Source organism: Mytilus californianus, unplaced genomic scaffold, assembly GCF_021869535.1.
Source record: "Mytilus californianus isolate M0D057914Y unplaced genomic scaffold, xbMytCali1.0.p SCAF_12, whole genome shotgun sequence".
Lineage (NCBI taxonomy): Eukaryota > Metazoa > Mollusca > Bivalvia > Mytilida > Mytilidae > Mytilus > Mytilus californianus.
Window position 1 is genome coordinate 22,336,841 of NW_026262604.1, and position 19,001 is coordinate 22,355,841.

The 19,001-nt window shown below is 32.1% G+C and overlaps 1 protein-coding gene across 9 annotated transcripts in view; it reads right to left on the reverse strand.

Moving 5' to 3' along the window:
* LOC127721559 (atrial natriuretic peptide receptor 1-like) overlaps positions 1–19,001 on the reverse strand; it is a 227,239-nt gene that overhangs the window by 46,776 nt on the left and 161,462 nt on the right. For all 9 annotated transcript variants that reach the window (XM_052228327.1, XM_052228322.1, XM_052228321.1 and 6 more), the window contains exons 3-7: positions 16,531–16,726; positions 12,168–12,303; positions 11,125–11,216; positions 9,167–9,305; positions 5,821–5,905 (exon numbers count right to left, since the gene is read on the reverse strand). In XM_052228327.1, the coding sequence (XP_052084287.1) occupies positions 5,821–5,905; positions 9,167–9,305; positions 11,125–11,216; positions 12,168–12,303; positions 16,531–16,726 (648 nt within the window). The remainder of the gene's footprint in view (positions 1–5,820; positions 5,906–9,166; positions 9,306–11,124; positions 11,217–12,167; positions 12,304–16,530; positions 16,727–19,001) is intronic.

Genomic DNA, 19,001 nt, shown 5'->3' on the forward strand with positions numbered 1-19,001 from the left:
GGTCTTAAAATTCATTATTTACATGAAAATCAACAAGAAATTGGTTTACTCGCGTCATACACAAAGTCATATTGAATTAATAAAATGTTTTTTTCTCAGGAAAAATATCCAAGTTAACAAAAATTATTTAAATAACTAAAATAAATAGATGTATATTCACATAAACAAGAAGGCATGATCGGGGATAACCACATTAAACTGAAAATAAACCTCCCCAAACCTAAGGGAACAGTGTAGACAAGGTTATGGTTCCTTCATCCTCCAACATCTTACTGTATATACGTTAAAGAGGTTTTTGTAGCTAAGCTCCTTCATGTACCTAGGATGTTGGTGGGTGTCAGGTTTCTATAGATTTATTGTGTGTATGTTCCTCGTTTATTGTTTTCTCTCGGCCTTGTTGTTCTTGTTACTTACGGTGTCTGATTAGCCCTTGGTATCTTCTCCCACATTTAAACGCGTTCGTCTTATGATTGTGACCAGTAGTAAAATTCATAATAAAGATACAAGGATTATAATTTATCACGCTAGAAACACGTTACGTCTCCATGTGAACGATCAATGATGTTCGAATCAAAGAGAATAAAAGTCATATAAATAACGTATTTGGAGAGCAATGAAACCCAAAGTGCAAAACAGGTGTGCAAAATCGTGCTAGGGCAATCTTTACGTGGGCGATACAAATAAATTCTTCAATTTCTTGCATGAAAACCATTAAATATTTGTTTCCATTTTTTTATTCTTTTTATAAATTGAAACAAAAATCCATTGAAATAGAAATATAAAAAAGAAGATGTACTATAATTAGTAATACTTCACACATCATTATAAGAATTCCCACAGCGATGATCATAATTCATACCTCGAGCGATAATTCAAAATTTCATTCAATTATACAGTTCATTATTGCCTAATTAATATTCAAAAGATAATTTAATAAAGTGTCAATATCAAGCTTTGAATTACGTATTGCATAGGCTATTTACAACAGTAATGGAGGCTGTTTGGAGCTGGCTAACTTCCTTTAATAAACTACAAAGGAATTTTTCATCAGCAGAAAAGGATATGCGTTTATGATTCATTGATTATTGATTTTTTTATATTTGGACGCCACTTTCATCACTATTGGTTATTTCGTGACGGTCAGATTTTACTTTTGGAAGAAGTTGGAGTGCCCGGAGAGAATCACGAAGACGAAACGCGCGTCTGGCGAAATATTTTGTAATCCTGGTATCTATGATGAGTTATTTATAGAACTCACAACTTTTCTATCTAAAAAGCTTTTACTTAATACGAATGTCGTTTTGAATTATTTTTCGTAATTCTCATTTTAAACTAAATGTGTCAATAGTTAGAATATTGTGAAGTAATTGACAGATTGACACCCATCAATTATCTACCAACACTCCCACGTCTAACTAAAACAATTCATTTATTTGCTAAATTACTAGGAATCAGTCACTGTGATTAAAACTGTCAATTTTTTTAATTTTAAGAAATAATTTTCGTTCTTCAAATCATTTCATGTTAATTGAATGAAACTGAATTTGAGCTGACTTGAATGATAAATTTATCAAAATTAAAATGTGCCAATACTTGTTAAACTTTTTACACTTCCATGACAGAAAAGCTCAAGGGACACTGTTGACTGAATTATGACAAAAATGTTGCACTGCCTTTTCTATCAAAATAAAAGAAAACGTTCGCAGTTGAAATGATATATAGTCGAGCTTTTCTGCTGTAACTTAGCGAGTACTAATACATTATATATTTTCTGACAATGACAGTAAAATCTATTCCTGACGCTTGAACATTTGATTGTTGAATTAAGTTATCGCGTGTCTTAAATATCATCTGAATGGGGTTTCATTTCTATATTCTTGAATTTTCATGCCATTTTTCACATTTCTCTATTTTTTCTTAGAACCCTTTTATTCTTTTCTGTGTCCATTTTTATATTCTTTATATTTTTTGGCCAGTTATTCTCTCTTGTATAGACTCCTTTCAGCCCTCAGAAAGAGAAAGGAACCTCTTCGGATGTTGTCTTGTGTCAAATCGTAAATGCATTTGTTATTTGATGAACATTATCATGATTATGTTGACGGCAGATCTTTTCTGATTAATATGTTCACAACTATTAGAGACTTATTCAGACGATGTATAGCTTGTTATATATAAGTATCGTCATCTGTCAATAATTATATTGTATTTTGCCCTCTATATGTATTTATGGTATTTTGTAGTTCAGGCTGCCCCTCATTGGCGCATTCTCGGTGGCCGAGTGGTCTAAGTAGTTACTACTGTAATCACTAGCCAGTCAACACTGAGGTTGTGAGTTCGAACCCCGCTCGTGCGGGTGCACCCGACTCCAATCTTAATTGACTAGGATTGTCAGTTTTCCTATCGAAGGTCGGTGGTTTTCTCCGGGCACTCCGGCTTCCTCCACCAATAAAAACTGGCCGCCACGAAATAGCCCAAAACCGGTGCTTAAAGTGGCGTTAAAACACCAAAAATCAAATCAAATCATTGACGCATTCCCGACATCTTTTATTCTTAACATAGTTGCAAGCTTAGTGATTTCGATACTAGGTCAATTTTTTTTTAGCAACAAACAACGAATATTACTGCATGTACGATAAACTTTCCACATTTCACACTTGTATTTATAGAAGTAATTTTCAATAATTAGAATACCACATTACAGAAGAAACTATAATTTGATATTAATGCCTTTAGTCAGTGTCTTTGGGTACATTGTAACATGCACTTTACCTAGTAAAATATCAACAAGAGAGTTAATTGGCACACGCATCAAATTTTTGGGCCGGAAGTATGGAGGTTTTTGGTGTAAAAAAGTGCAAAATGCTTTTTCTTTTACAAATTGTGACTTGGATGGAGAGTTGTCTCATTGGCACTCATACCACATCTTCTGATATCTATTACATAAACAATCTGTATATTGAGTTGACTTGAATCCTCATTTGCCAGAACTGTTCCAATCCAATTAGTTATGATAATGCTATAAAATATTACTAAATTGTACAGTTGATGAAATCGAATATCATTTAAGTGCAGTTGATGAAATGGAGTATCATTTAATTCATTTTCAAGTCTTGATTTTGAAACTCAAAATGAAATGTAGGTAAAGATGACCTTATTTTTTTATCAGGACCCTTGGGTTCTTCAAGACGCATCTATGAACGAACTCTCATGAACTATGACTTATACGTCCACAGATAGATGGACTTTAACTTTGTGACGGACATATGAAACACTATATCCCTTACCCAACTTCGTTTAACAAAAGATATAAAAATCTTAAACCAAACAAATGTCAAATTATTCCTCTCAGTAAAGGTTGAGAAACCCTCTTCAAAATGTTTTCATTTCTATTCGGTTTTGGTGAACTTTTAAAGTATCAACAAACAGACATAAAAAAATGGATGTAGCTTTGTATGATATTTAACAATGAATTCTGCTCAAACCGATGCGAGGGGTCAACTTGAACTTACTACCAGTTATGAGGAATATTGCTCATTGTTGAATGCCTTATGGTGACTTGAAGATGAAGGACAACAATAAAAATGTTCCATTTTGTGGTTATACCATGTATTGATATTAATATTGTCTCATGTACATTTACTTTATATCCCTTCATATTTTCATTGGGTATACGACAGACTAAAACACTGCTTACATACTACAACTCAAAATCAGAAAGCTTCAGACAGTATAGCAAATTGTTCTCTTCGTAACAGCTGAGAAATCCCTGACAAAATGTTTTTATTTCTGATTATACTAAGGATACATGAAAAATAGAGAAAAATGGCAATTAAAAATTTTAAAAGTTTAAGAAGTGACCCCCTTTTTTACCCAAACATTCATGTACATACCTTTTGTTTGGTTTTTTTTTATTAATAATGTAAATAAAATATTTGAACCTTTTATCCAGTTAAGACAGAAAAAATTGTGTCATGTATTTATATATATATGTATTTCCCTTTTGAGTCTGAAATAAATCAACATTATTATTATATTATCTTATTTATAATTTGGTTTGAATCTTAACTTTGATACACCAACCATGCCGACTCTACATAAACATTGATTCATTCTATGCTGTAAACTGCAGGTATATATTATCTTAAACATATCCTTGATAAATTAATAAAAAAAAAAAAAAAGTTTATTCTCTTGTTTCTCGCATATTAAAAAAAAGACAATTTAATGTATATTTCAAAATTTATTTATTCAGAATAATTGATATTGAGATTTTTTACGCTTAATTTGTTTGCTTGTCACTAAATTATTCTTCTTGTCGCTAATTTGTTTCTTCTTGTCGCTTCTTGACGCTTCTTGTCGCTTCTTGACGCTTCTTGTCGCTACTTGACGCTAAGTAGTGAGACCCTTTACGTTGAAAGTAAAGATATCTGTATTATAATTGTTTTTCTTAGTGATGAAAACTGTATATATAATAATCAAAATAGAATAAGAAATAACTATTTTGAGAATTGAAAACGCAAACTATAAATCATTTCCCATGTTCCGACGACGAGTTGTTGTAAGAACATGGTACCCTTTTTACATTTCTAAAAATAACCAGGTCAAATATGAGTCACGCATTCTGTGCATAAAAAAACAATGAACATTCATTGTTATAAATATATTTAAGTTTTTTTTTGGCATCTTCTTCTTTTATAAAAATTAATAAAAATATATTTATTTCAATTAGTACCTAAAATCTTTAATTTTGCATATACAGAAAGTAATATAGATCCGCAGATAATCATGTAACAATCTCAAACCCATATCATATGATGGACCGATTTAGTGTCGGCCCATAAATAGTAAATCAGTACTTGACGAGAACCGGAAGTTCTTTATATTACAATTGATGTCATTAGAAGAATAGGAACCACTGATTATTCTGAAGTATCTAGTATTAGCAGCTCTTTTTCGTGTGGTATTGTGTTGGGTCAATATTGAGGTTTTTGTTCGAGGTTCTGTGAACTATTGTTTGTCGATACTTAATTTCAAATTGTAAAAAAAAGCAAGTATCCACATAGACCAATTTCTTTGATTTGTTTTTATTTTTGATAATTGAATCGTCGTGTTACTTTTAAATTTAAATTGGTGTTGACTAATCTCCTTCGATTTATGTTTATCTGCCATCTTATGTGGGTATCATCTTATTTAACCATCTACATTTTTCTATTTTCGGTACCATTTATTGACTAAGGTTAACAAAAACCGATAGATATGTATGATTTGCATTGTAATTTTTGTATTGCTAAATCATCAAGCTGTGTATTCTCAAGTACCACGTAGTTTCAATAAGCCTAAAGACAGAACAATTATATTAATTTTGAAAAAGCTATTTATTGTTTTTTTCAATATCCACATTTGCTCGAGTTCTAAACTCTCACGCAACATCAAAAGAATCATGGATCACCCACTCTTGTTTAAAATAGCCTGCGGTTAAATGTATGACACGTCAAGAAAAGTCGTATTTGCACTAGTATCATCTATTAATTGGTATTTTTCTAAATATAAAGGATTTTCTACCGCAAGAATAGATTACCTTAGCTGTATTTGGCAGAATCTTTTGGAATTTGAAGTCATCAATGCTGTTCAACTTCGTACTTTACTTGGCCTTTTTAAACTTTTTTGATTCGATCGTCACTAATGTGTTTTTTATAGAGTTTATTTTTTTTAGTTATTGTTTATATGACTCTCGATCTCAATATGACAAATGTGTATTACAAACGCAAAACTGATTTTTAGAGTTATCTCCCATTACATAACTATTAATTCAAGACTCACCTGTATATAAAGAAAGCTGCTACAAGAACAATAACTAACAGTGAGCCTAGTACAATGATAACAATACCGTACTCCGGAAATGGTTCTGAAATTTAAAAAAATGCCGCCATTAATACATTTTAGTCTGGCTATGTTTTTTTTTATTAGTTTTATAACTGTATAATTTTTTTCTCTCGCCCTGAATATGTCAGAAATATTTGCTTCCGGACGCTAATCAAACAACGATTAATCAATCAAAGTGTATTGTTGCATTATTTTAGAAACCATTTTAATGACATAAAACAAACACATTTAATTTATTATATATACATTAAAATTGTCGAACGCGAAAGAAATAATTTATCATATTCGACCTTCTCTGATGAGGTCAAACCAATAAAATTATCGCTGTGCAATTCTGCAGACTTATCTGAAATTGAATCAAGTAAATAAACAGATCTATTTCAGTATATATCCAGTCAATAAGATTAGGTTGTATAAAGCTGTCAAAATGATAGATGTATTTTCAGAAACTCTAGTCTCCGTATTACCAAAATGTATGTTTCATGTCGATTTCTTTTATGAAACCTGTTAAAAAATAATTGTTATGTGCTGTTAAATGTCTAGTCGCGTAATTGTGGTAAAACTTGATTTTCAATAAAAACTTAAGGTAAATAAGTACCTTTGAAGTATTAGTAAAAAATTCAAACTTGATCTGTGTTTTGTAGTAATAAGTATTGTGTATAAGTTTAACAACATTTGGCCAGTTAAGGCAAACTAAAGTTAGAGAACGGAAATCAATTTTGGGACGTTCGGACGGACGGACGTACGTACGTACAGACGGACGGACAAGGGTAAAACTTAATGCCCCCTCCGCTACGGCGGGGGCATAAAAATGAAATGAATAGTTACACTTGTTGTTTACCTCTACTTGAACTATATCTGGTTACGGTAAATGTAGAACCTAATTTAGCTTATTTGTGATAAATAACGGAACTGTATACTATATTTTATGTTTTTGGCAGCACAAAGTTACTGTCGTCTGCCTGATACATTATGTTTTTACAGTGAAATAAAAGTTGTGATTTATCAAACGTGCCTTCAGTCTATTAGTCCCCCATGACGGACTGTAAAAAAAACTTTTAGCATCATTCTATGCATTTGTATTATCTGAGGTCTGGATGGTGGGAGGTCTTCATATCTATGTTATTTTAATTTGTTATGCCATTTTTCTCATTTTTTTTCTCCCATTGTATAATATTCTTTTATATTTAGTAAGCACCCCTATCATTCTCTATTCTTTTAATGTTTGCCTATTCTCTTTTCTGAAAACCCATACCAGAACCTCTTACATGTTTGGATGTTATTGCGTTTATCATCTCAACAGGGCTACAGTGACGCCCTAGCTTATAAAGCCGATCCTTACATGTGACAAAACGTATTTTCAATGGTGCATCTTGGGAAGGTTGTCGATGTCTCGTATGCACTAAAGTACAAAGTAGGAAAATCGTGAGATCTAAGAACTTCTTTGTTTTCCTGATATTAAAATCTAGACATCTGAAACCATATCTTTACAGATATATGATTGTAAATGATTTCCTATGATACAGGACTTGTATTAATGGAGTCCATATAATGTCAGTATGTCCGTCAACGTTGTTTTAATGCGTTAAGCCATGTTTAATCGATACATATTAAGTTTTACAGCATTTATGTTATGATTAGGTATTTTATATGAGACGAACTGTGATTGATAAAAGAAAAAGTTCAACAACAAAAAATTTAACGATTATAATCGTGTTAATATCTGAGAATTTTATCAAAGATACAAAAGGGGGATAACAAAATCGTAGGCCAAGGAACAATAGACAACGCTGTGGTCTTAAGAAAGAACACAAACAACAGTCAGTACCCCCCCCCCCCAAGAACACCACCACCACCACCAAATAAGGCTGGCTCAGCAGTTCCTGTTATAAAAAAGTTGTGGATGAGAAGAGATGAATATTATAAGAATCTGTTTCTTTTGTCTTATTGATCGTACCATCTTTCGAAAACGTTTTTCATAAAATCATAATCACTTTGCATTTATTTTACCAATAATCAAGAAATTTAAAATAGTATTTTAAACCATAAATTTTGCTGACATGCATTTTATGTATAGTAACTCTAGGAAGTTTAAGGGTAGCTCGGACAACACATTTGGACCTCAACAAATATGAAGAATACTTGAATTTGAAATATTCGCTATATCAGTGGTTTAAATATGAGACCTCGGTAGTAAAACCGCGGACTTCAGAAACACTTCCACATATATTTTGGTTATAAAATAAATCTATATAAACACAAGAAGATGTGGTTTCATAGCCGATGAATCAACTGTCCACCAGAGTACAAATGACTTCCCGATACGTTGAACTAAACGAACTAAATCAAATTTGTTGCAAACCAATTGAACCCTTGGACAATGTCCCTACATCTAAATGAGAAAATGTAATTGTGATATCTTGACAAAAAGCGTGTAGCTAATGAAGACCACCGAGTACACTTTTAAAAAACAAAGTCATCATTACAGAAAAACAAGTAACTATTCGTTACATTTCCTACTTACGAAAAATAGTCCTTTAAAATGATTGACAGTTTGTTTTTAGATTTGAGAAACTGTCGAATTTTCAGGAAAAAAATATGAAACACACCTTTCTCGCTAGTATAAAATAAATCGTCCATTTCAACAACGTCCAGTAACTGTAAAATACTTGAACAAAACAATAAAAGTTTCGATTGGTTGAAAAATAATCGAAACTGTAAAATACCAAGAACAAAACTGATTTTTTTTTTAAAGTTACTAAACAGTACAGGGTTGACTGTGAGGGAAAGTCTAAAGCACCAGGAAAATATTTGAAATATAACTGTAGCTCTAAAAAAGACCAATATAGTCGACTATACGGTAACGTCTTTTCTCGTTGTTCAAGGCCGTATGTTGACTTATAATTGCTTTTATCTTCGTCATTTCAATTCAGACATACATATTCATTTCACTAATGATATTTCCTTATAATTATCCGGGAACAGGTGGAGAAATGTAGTTCCCCTTTAACAAACACTATGTTTTTAAGATTGTTTTTCAAATGAAGACACAGCTGAAAAAAAAAGAAGAGATACACATTTGGAAATCACATGTTCGATAAGCAATAAGAAAAAAACGTCGTATCGTAACGAATTCGTGAATATTAAATGCAACGAAGATTCTCTTCTGAAAGCAAACGGATTAACAAAAGCATGAATAATGATGGAAACGGAGATATTCTTCTAAAAACAAAAAGAGTATCGAAAGGCAATGGCGACATTTGTCATAAATTATCATACTTACTATCTGGAGGACATTTTGAACCATCGAATCCACATTTTGGTGTATCGGGTGGAGCAGACGTTCGTCCACCCGCCCAGTGGATATGTTTACCCTCAACTTCTTTGTATTCCTGATCTTTACCAAAGTAGTTAGCAACAACCTGAAATAAAATGTTAACATACATATAACATACATGTAACATATATATAACATACATATAACATACATGTACATGTAACATACATGTAACATACATATAACATACATATACACGTAACATACACATAACATACATGTGTAAGATACTCTAAACAAATGAAAACATCACTTTATAAATGTCATGCGTCCGAAGCGTTTTTTTTTTTGGTTTACTTCATCGGTAACGCTCAAAGCCGAGGATGTATAAGAACCGAAACTGTTGAAGAGCTACATTGTATATGAGCAAAAAGATACATAAAATAATAGCCAAATCCATCTAAGGTCAACTTTGCCTGAGGGAGTTGAAACCTTAGTTTCTTACTAGTTTCTAAATTTATAAACGGACAAATTAAGAAAGGTTTGTTATAAATCATGCCAGTACCGAAGTCTTAACAAACTGTTATTCTTATTTAGTTTAGTTCTTTCTAGCCGATTTTGTGGCGATTGATTTTTTTTTCAAATTTCAATTTTCAGATAACTTATAGCCAATGAGGTTATATGATGACACGGAAAGACTTGGTAAAACTAATGTCATAATAGTTTTCATGAGCAACAATTGAATAATTTCAACCAAAAGAAAAAGATAAAACTCTTTTAACTATCTACATTATTTGAAGCAGTGGTTGTTTCAGTTTTGATCCTTAACGTATACATATATAATATTACCAAATTACGTACTATGCATTGCCATGAAGATTTGGGTTACATGTATATCTACATGTAAATGAGACAGAAATCCAACGACAAAAAATAAAAACAATAGGCATATACATATATATAATAGACATCCAGTTTGTTAAAATACAAAAGACTTTACAAAACTGCAGCTAACATTTCACAAAGGAAAGGTTTAACGGAAAGTGTAGCACGTTATTTTCTAACCGTGCAGATTTCTGGCTGATAAGATAATAGTTGCTGTTTAGGCAAATTTGTTAAAAAAAATATTAGCTGACAGAACGTGAAATATTTAACCTCATTTTGGCTGATTTATTAAAACAAATATCTTGGATTTCCAATTCTCAGATAGCCTAAAGCCAGCGATGTTATACGGTGATGTGGAAAGGCTTGATCTCGTTAATTTCATATTAATATGTTTTTTCTTTCTTAATCAGGCAGAACTAGTGTAACTTGTACTTTAGGCTTCAATTCAATACTGTGTAGAATTACTACTACTGCATGGTGAGAAGGATCATTCGCTGAATCAAGTCACGGATATTTTTTGCAATCGATCTTTTTGAAAATACCGTATATAACTGAATAAGTATACAAGGGTTGTATAACCAAATGGGACCTAGAACCAATAGCCAAATGTATCTAAGGTCAACTTTGCCTGAGGAAGTTGGAACCTTAGTTTCTATCTAAATAATTTCTGAAGTTAACAACAGAAAATTTAATAAATGTACTGTATGTTAAATCCTGTGAGTACAGACGAATTGACTACTGAGCTGATGCTTCTGTTCAAACGTGAAAAATAATAACAAAAAAGTCACTATTATCCATGATCCTTTCAAGACAGTAGCGAATGTTAAATAACAACTGGCGTAAAACAAACCAAGTAAAAGCCTAAAATTAATTTATGTTCTAGTTAGCAAAACAGAACATTAAGTTCGAAATCGCGAAATTGGTTATAATTTAATGTTTGTGTCCTCCCTTGCTAGCATGTAACATACTCTTGAAACCGAGTTTCGAAATATCTTCGTACCGCGGACCATTGAACATTCGACAAACACGTACTGTAGTTAACAACAATGAAAGATGTCGGTCCATGTACATGTACTTACCTCAAATTTATGAGTATGAGGATTCATATCCAATAAAGAATAATCTGCATTCCTATCACCATTCTTGTCAATGCTGACAGTGCCAGTGATTCCTGCAGACAAAAATTACATAATTTATGAAATTTACATAAAAAAAGAGAATCCAATTAATTAAGATTTGCTATTAATAATGTAAGTATAAACACGAAAATACAAAGAGAATGTCGAACGTATTCGACAGAGTGACAGTTCAACTTATTCAACAGAGTGACTGTTCAACTTATTCGACAGAGTGACTGTTCAATTTTTCGACAGAGTTAATGTTCAACTTATTCGACAGAGTGACTGTTCAAATTATTCGACATAGTGACTGTTCAAATTATTCGACAGAGTGAATGTTCAATTTATTCGACAGAGTGACTGTTCAACTTATTCGACAGAGTGAATGTTCAACTTATTCAACAGAGTGACTGTTCAAATTATTCGACAGAGTGACTGTTCAAACTATTCGACAGAGTGAATGTTCAACGTATTCGACAGAGTGACTGTACCATGTAACAATATAAAATCATATCTCTCTCTCTTTCTGTCTCTTACTCAGTGCAAACTTTATTTCATTCATAAATGTATACAAACCTGAAAATAAGAACTAAAGATGTTTTTCTGTAATTTAAAATGCACAATAATCTGAGCGCAAACAGAAAGTGACAGCCCGACAATTAAAAAAATCGCGTTCACGTTTCAACTAAACTTCATAAAGTTCTAGTCCAAACACTAAACCATTCTTTAGTTCATAATCTGAGTAATATGAAACAGAAGATCCATGAACGGGCTAATGACAAGAGAACAAGAGAATACAACCACTCTGTTAGTTGGTGTGTGAATTTGCTTCAAGTGTCAATTTGAAAACGGGTATATATTGTGTGCCCTGTTAGAGTAAATGAAAAATTATACACTGGCATTGAACATTTTTAAATGACAAATAGGAAATTTTATTGTGTTTATTGTACTTTAGAAAAGTAACTTAATGTCTTCATAAGCTTCAATATATTTACGATAAATACCCTCAAAGGTTCTATTCCACATCCGGTTTGTTATCTCAGCGCCATCTGTGATTGATTTATTGGCAGCTAAGGTCTCGTTTAATGCAAGAGCATACAAAATAACAGCATCATGAAAGGCACCAACAAAGCTGTTGACCTGAAATAGGAAAATGTGATTGACATTGTACTCTGAATTTATTAGCATATTGACGTTTTAATGAATGAAAAAAAATGGAAAACCATTGAAAAGTCATTAATTATGTAATTTTCAAAGCGCCATTTCTATACTTTAGAACGACAGTTTTTCTGAGTTTTTTAATATATAAACTTGACAAATGTAGGCACCAATCGTTCATACAAAGGCATACAAATGAAGTTTGTGAGTATTCTGCGTTTATCTTAAGCGAGCGGTAATATCAAAATTATTGTTAAAATCACGGTTCATTTTCGGTCATCCCGGGTCAATCCATGTCCATTTGTAAAATCACAAAGAAAACATTTTAGAATGATAAATCAAAACGTTGAATTGTAAAAGTGAGCTAAAAACTATGTATCTAACAGTAAGGAAGTATCTACCAGTAAAGGAAACGTAATATTTTATTTCTACTCAATTTTCTATTGTTTATAAAGCTCGAACAAATACATTTTACATTTTCCTACAGTGTACGTATATTACATATTTACTCATAAAAAACTTAAAGTCCGCAGTCCGAAAGACTTCAATATCAAGTTTGTGAGTAAATTGCTCCAGTTTGTACATCAATAAAACTGATGAATGGTGCTTTCAATCTTAATATTTCTAGAACTTTATCAGTTTGTTTTTAAAACAGTCGATGTTAATTAAATCTAATCGGGTTTTAAGAATGTTTCTTATACAATGTATCCCGCATGTCATTTTTCTTTTTCGTACTTACGACATAGTTTTCTTATTTACGTAGTATATTAAACATTGAACATTCATTTTACAGAATAACGATTAGTGCGTAATTAGATATTTAAAAAATGAAAACAACACGTTTAATAATTTCATGCTTCCGAAGCGCTTTTCTGGATTTACCTTCATCAGGAACGCTCAAAGCTGAATATTTGAAAGCCGAGTATGAATAGGAACCAAAACAGTTGAAGAGCTATATGACCAAAAAAAATACATAAAAAATAGACAAATCTATCTAAGGTCAACTTTGCCTGAGGGAGTTGAAACCTTACTTTCTTTATAATTTCAAAATTTATAAGCGGACAATTTTAGAAAGGTTTGTTATATTAGGTGATTAAGTTTGAATGATGGAAAATCGTTCCATGTAACCAAAACTAGTAACCGACTAGAAAAAAATAAGAAGAACTAAAATCATGTACATGTAATAAGTTATCAATGGTATATTTAAACCTTGTATAAAATGTATCTTTTTATTTATGATTAATAGTTAGTTAATATATTAATGGTATATGAAAACAGAAAGAGCGAGTCCATAAATATATATTTTACCATGAAAAACGCCAGTTTTATGATGCTTGCAAGATGTGACTTGACAAAAACAAACCAATTTATTCCATGCGTCATTTAAAAAGACAAATTTATTTGAAATGTAAAAATTAGCGTCAAATTACTCGACTAATCAGTGCCAATTTCAGTATTTGACGGAGTCCTGGAAGTTGTCGTTTGATTGCTTGATTGCTGACCGTTTAAGTAATAAAACAAATGCCAGACAAGTAATGAGAACAAGGCTGTCACAATCCGAAAAAATTAGCGTTTTGTGTCTCAATTTGTCATATTTCACATATACCGAACAAACACTATCGATTTAACAATTTCAAAGAATTTAGCTTATCGGAATTGTCTGTTATAGCTGGAGGGAAAGCGTATAGATCAAACGAAAAATAACTATAAAAATATAAAAAAATAATTGTAAAACCATTGTTCAGTTTGATAGAGCGGTATTACAAACGAAAGGTTATATTGCTTAGTGGAAAAGAAGGAAATTTCACATTCTAATCCCTAATCTTGTCAGGGCCTTTGATAAAAAAAATATATCTAATCCTGTCAGGTCTTTTGATAAAAAATATGTCTAGTTAACTTGAGATCAGTCATTATTTCTGAAACAATAAATTTTAGATTTTGCACAGTACAATTACAGTAAATGTTCCTTAAAAACAAAGTAAGAATTGACTATTGTTTTATTGGCGTTCAGTGGCAAATATTTCGTCATTATCAAGAACGACAGCAAAAAAAAAAATATGACGACCTTGATTTACAACGGGACTTTCAACTGACACGGGAAACAGTTCTCAACAGAACCCTCAAACCGGGATTTACAACGGGACTGACACGGGAAACAGTTCTCAACAGAACCCTCAAAACGGGATTTACAACGGGACTGACACATGAAACAGTTTTCAACAGAACCCTCAAACCGGGATTTACAACGGGACTATCTACTGACACGGGAAATAGTTCTCAACAGAACTCTCAAACCGGGACTTACAACGGGACTTTCAACTGACACGGGAAACAGTTCTCAACAGAAACCTCAAACCGGGATTTACAACGGGACTATCAACTGACACGGGAAACAGTTCTAAACAGAACCCTCAAACCGGGACTTACAATTGACACGGGACACACTTCTAAACAGAACCCTCAAACCGGGATTTACAACGGGACTTTCAACTGACACGGGAAATAGATCTCAACAGAACCCTCAAACCGGGATTTACAACGAGACTTTCAACTGACAGGGGAAACAGTTCTCAACAGAACCCTCAAAGAGTTGTTGTAAGGGTTGAGTAAAGTGCAGTGTTGATCGATGATTTTTGAAAATTTAAAAAAAAAATGTTAAAAACTTTGAACAGCTGATACATAACCAAACAGAACAAAAAATATAGCCAAACCCGGACAAATCTGTTAAGTATAATACTCTGACAATGCGAACAATAAGATGTTTGAAATTACTACGGATATCAAGTTGTTGGCTTATAAATAATATCGCAATCTGTGTCTCAGTACAAACAGAAACAACAGCTTCAATAAAAAAAAATATGAGAACATAAAATAAACGTATCAATCATAGTAAAACCTTAACCGCCTGTTTTTGACACACATCACACCATCAGATCGACATATATTCTGTAAGTGTATTAAATATCAATATTGAACTCGTGTAATTAGATTTTTTGAGTGATGACATTGATATCCCTGAAGTCGTACCAAAAGCACACAATGTCATTGTATAATTAACATGACAAATGATTTCAGGGACTTTTGAGCACGCGCTGGTCGCCGCGAGATTCTGCAATTAATCTCACGTGACAGACAATTCTACTTGGTGATGACAAATTGAACAACGTTGCTCTTTGCTACTGACGAGTTCTGCACACAATTCTCAAAAGTCATTATTTATTTTCAATTCCTGAAGAAATGCAAGTGACTTACAGTTGGCCCAAATTTACCGTGTAAATTAATGCAATGTACATCAATCAAGTTACTTTAAAAGTAGCCAAATCAGTTATTTCTAAACTTTAACGAATCAAGTTTATTCCCATAAATTATTATTATTTTGATTGTAATTATCCTTTTAAAACGAGATGTAATTGTTATTTCTGTTCCGTGAATTTTGTTAAAAAATGAAATAAATAAAAAGAATGTGGGGAATACACCTATGAAGAAAGAATCCAAGCCTTACAAACCTACCGAAAATTAAGGAGTTACAGTCGATATTATAATAATACAGTTGTAATTTCCTTTCGATATGGTTTAAAATTTATGTATAGTTGAGCTCCTTACAAATATTTTCAACGGTAAATCTAGACTTAGTGTAAATACTTGACTCTAATTTGACTTAATCGTTTTTCCTCATAGGATATTTGTCGTGTAACAATATCGTTCTAAAGTTGATATAAGTATTAAAGGTTCTAGACAGAAAGAGAAAATAACACGAATCTTGGATTAGGGAATTTGATCTTAAACGATCAAAAACCAATTAAAGACGATAAAGCAATATTATAGACACCGTGATTTGCCACGTGAATGTCGCATTTTATAAATTAGCTTTCAGACCAACAATTTCATCCGTAAAGACAAATGTCCATTTAAAGCGCTAGGTTGAGAGAGATATTTTAATAAATCAGTATTATGTTTGTAATATACAGATTCATCAATACTGTTTAAAGCATCCATGTGAAGCATAAATGAATTAATCTGTATCATGTAGAAGCTTTCATTTTATTTTTGAAATTGATCGAAACAAACATTCCAATGATTTCCGATAACCTCGGCCAACCCATTTAAGTAGTATTACGTTTTACTGTTTTGCTTAAGAAAAAGAACGCAATGATTCATGCTAACAATTCCTGAAATCTACGCAAAACAAAAAAAAAAAAATTTCCCTACCTCTTCTTCTCCATAAGTAAAATTGACATTTTTCTCCTTAGCTCTCCTCTTAACTTCCATGGAAAAGTTTTTATATTCTTTACTAGTTGGTTTTCGTAAGGTAACTGTCATCAGGGCTTCGTACGCCTTCATAGCTTTTTTATTTCTTTCATCCGTGTCGCCGGCTCGATACCATGGCTTCTCACTGTCATTCTTGCTACAAACCGAAAAAAATACATCGAGATTACAATAACCGTCTGTAGTTGAATCAGAGATTAGCATATAAACTATGCTTGTACAATTAGATCGTCCTGAATATGCATGAAATATTTGCCACTGGACGTTAAGCAACCAACAATCAATCAATTAGATGTTAATTCTAAATATATTACAAAGGATGACTGGGTATAGGAATATTGTTATATTGACCTGTCCAGTTGTATGACCTACCATGATGCCCGTTTGGCTGTGCAGAATGTGTACATAAGAACGAACTTCCGGTAGGGATAGGAAAGATATATTCGAGAGTGGCTTTCTGAACGTTAACATGCAATGCAAGATATCAGCCCCTATCCGACATTGCCTTGTTCTTTTGTGTCAATGTAAATATTTCGCCCTTCATCCTAGTCGACAATCTTTGCAGAATCTACCTATCAAATTTATATTGTTTCATATATTATCGTCAAGAAAATGAATGAGATATACGCCACTGGACTTTTGGCTAACATCAATGAAATCAATCTATTTTGGAGCTTAGATCAGAGTTTCTATAACTGTTTATTTGATATTGTACAAAAGTCCGGGTTCACGTGAAACATCAGATCTGTTAATAATCACGAACATGTGTTTTGACATTCCGCACACTCCGGTAGATTATACAATCTTGATGAAATGCACCGAAATCTGCTCAGGTTTGTCAACTGGTATTTTGATCATTGTGTCGCTGTCTTGTTGATGTATAATATCCCATCTAAATATAAGGAGATGTGGTATGATTGCCAATGAGACAACTATCCACCAAAGTTCAAATCTTTTTTTTTTCATATCGTGTACGTTTACACCTACTGTAAGGACAATAGATTTCGGGTGCAATCCATTTATTTAAGAATTGACATAAACGATCAAAGAAATATTCATCAATAATTCGTGTATATGCAACCATGTAACCATTAATTCTCCTTGCAGGAACATTCGGCAACAATGAAAGTTATCAATGCCCACGTATAGATGTCTTTCTAAATAGTTTTAAGAAAATACAAGAGGTAACAAAAACAATATCATCTTTCTCCCCCCCCCTTTTTGGCCTTAACATGTACAAGGATAACAATTATACCTGTCAGAATATAAACCAGAAACGCATTTTATTGATTTACATAATGTACATTGTAGTGTATTTTGAGATCAATAGCTGAAAATGATTATAATAAATGCTACAAGATAGAAAATTTCATCGAAAAGAAATAAATCAAATTTATATCAAACTTTAAGCTGATGCAGATCAAACTTTTAGCTGACGCAGATTCAAATCGTACTAGTAAAACTGTGACAAATGACTTTGTAATTGGCCATTATTTTAATGTTGGTTACATCATTTCCTTCAGTAATTGGGAGGATAAAAGTTTCAATTTCGCTTGTAATCGTGAATTATTTTAAACATCAAAGAATATTGAAATCTAGACAACGGCAATTACATTGGCAATAATACGACTAACATGTCAGCCTTCAAATTTAGAATTTCCGAATAATAAATAAGACCTTTCGGTACTTCTCTAGTTATTTGCAATTTGTTACAATTACATATTTTCAAAGTACAAGTTCATCACAAAAGCCGTAAAGTTTTTAACGAATCTATCATTGTCATTCCATATTGGGAAACATTTAACAGATTGTCTTTTTTTGTTCTTTTGCAGTGAGCAATTTTGTCATTCAAATTTATATTAAGCAGCTGTATCAATGAATATAGTTATATTATTTCGAACTCCTGTTGCTTCATTCGAAAAAAAACAAACTTATAATTGTTCGGTTTATAATTAATACTGAGGAAATGTTACTGTACTCTAAGATTAAATTTGTACAGTACGTATTTACTTATATCCAGATTATCATTGAATATGCCATACAAAAAAATGGAAACATATTCATTTTACGTTAACGGACTATATCTATAATAAAAAAAAAAAGGTTCGTGTTAAAATAAATAGATGAACCTATTAACACTCTTACAGCAGACCTAAAGGATAAACACTGTACGGGAATATCAGACCGATCGATTCCGAACACGATATAGGATGCAATCGGCACAGACAATCACATTTTAGACCAACGCTTCATTTGACAAAGATACATGTAGCTTTTTAATAGCATCCCACACTAGTAGGACTAATTAAGCAACTATTTCTGGCCTTAATATGTGAAAACTATAATAATTTTCACTTGGAAAACCTGCTGACATTTGAAATCAAATTAAATTCCCTTTTTTAACAATGATAATA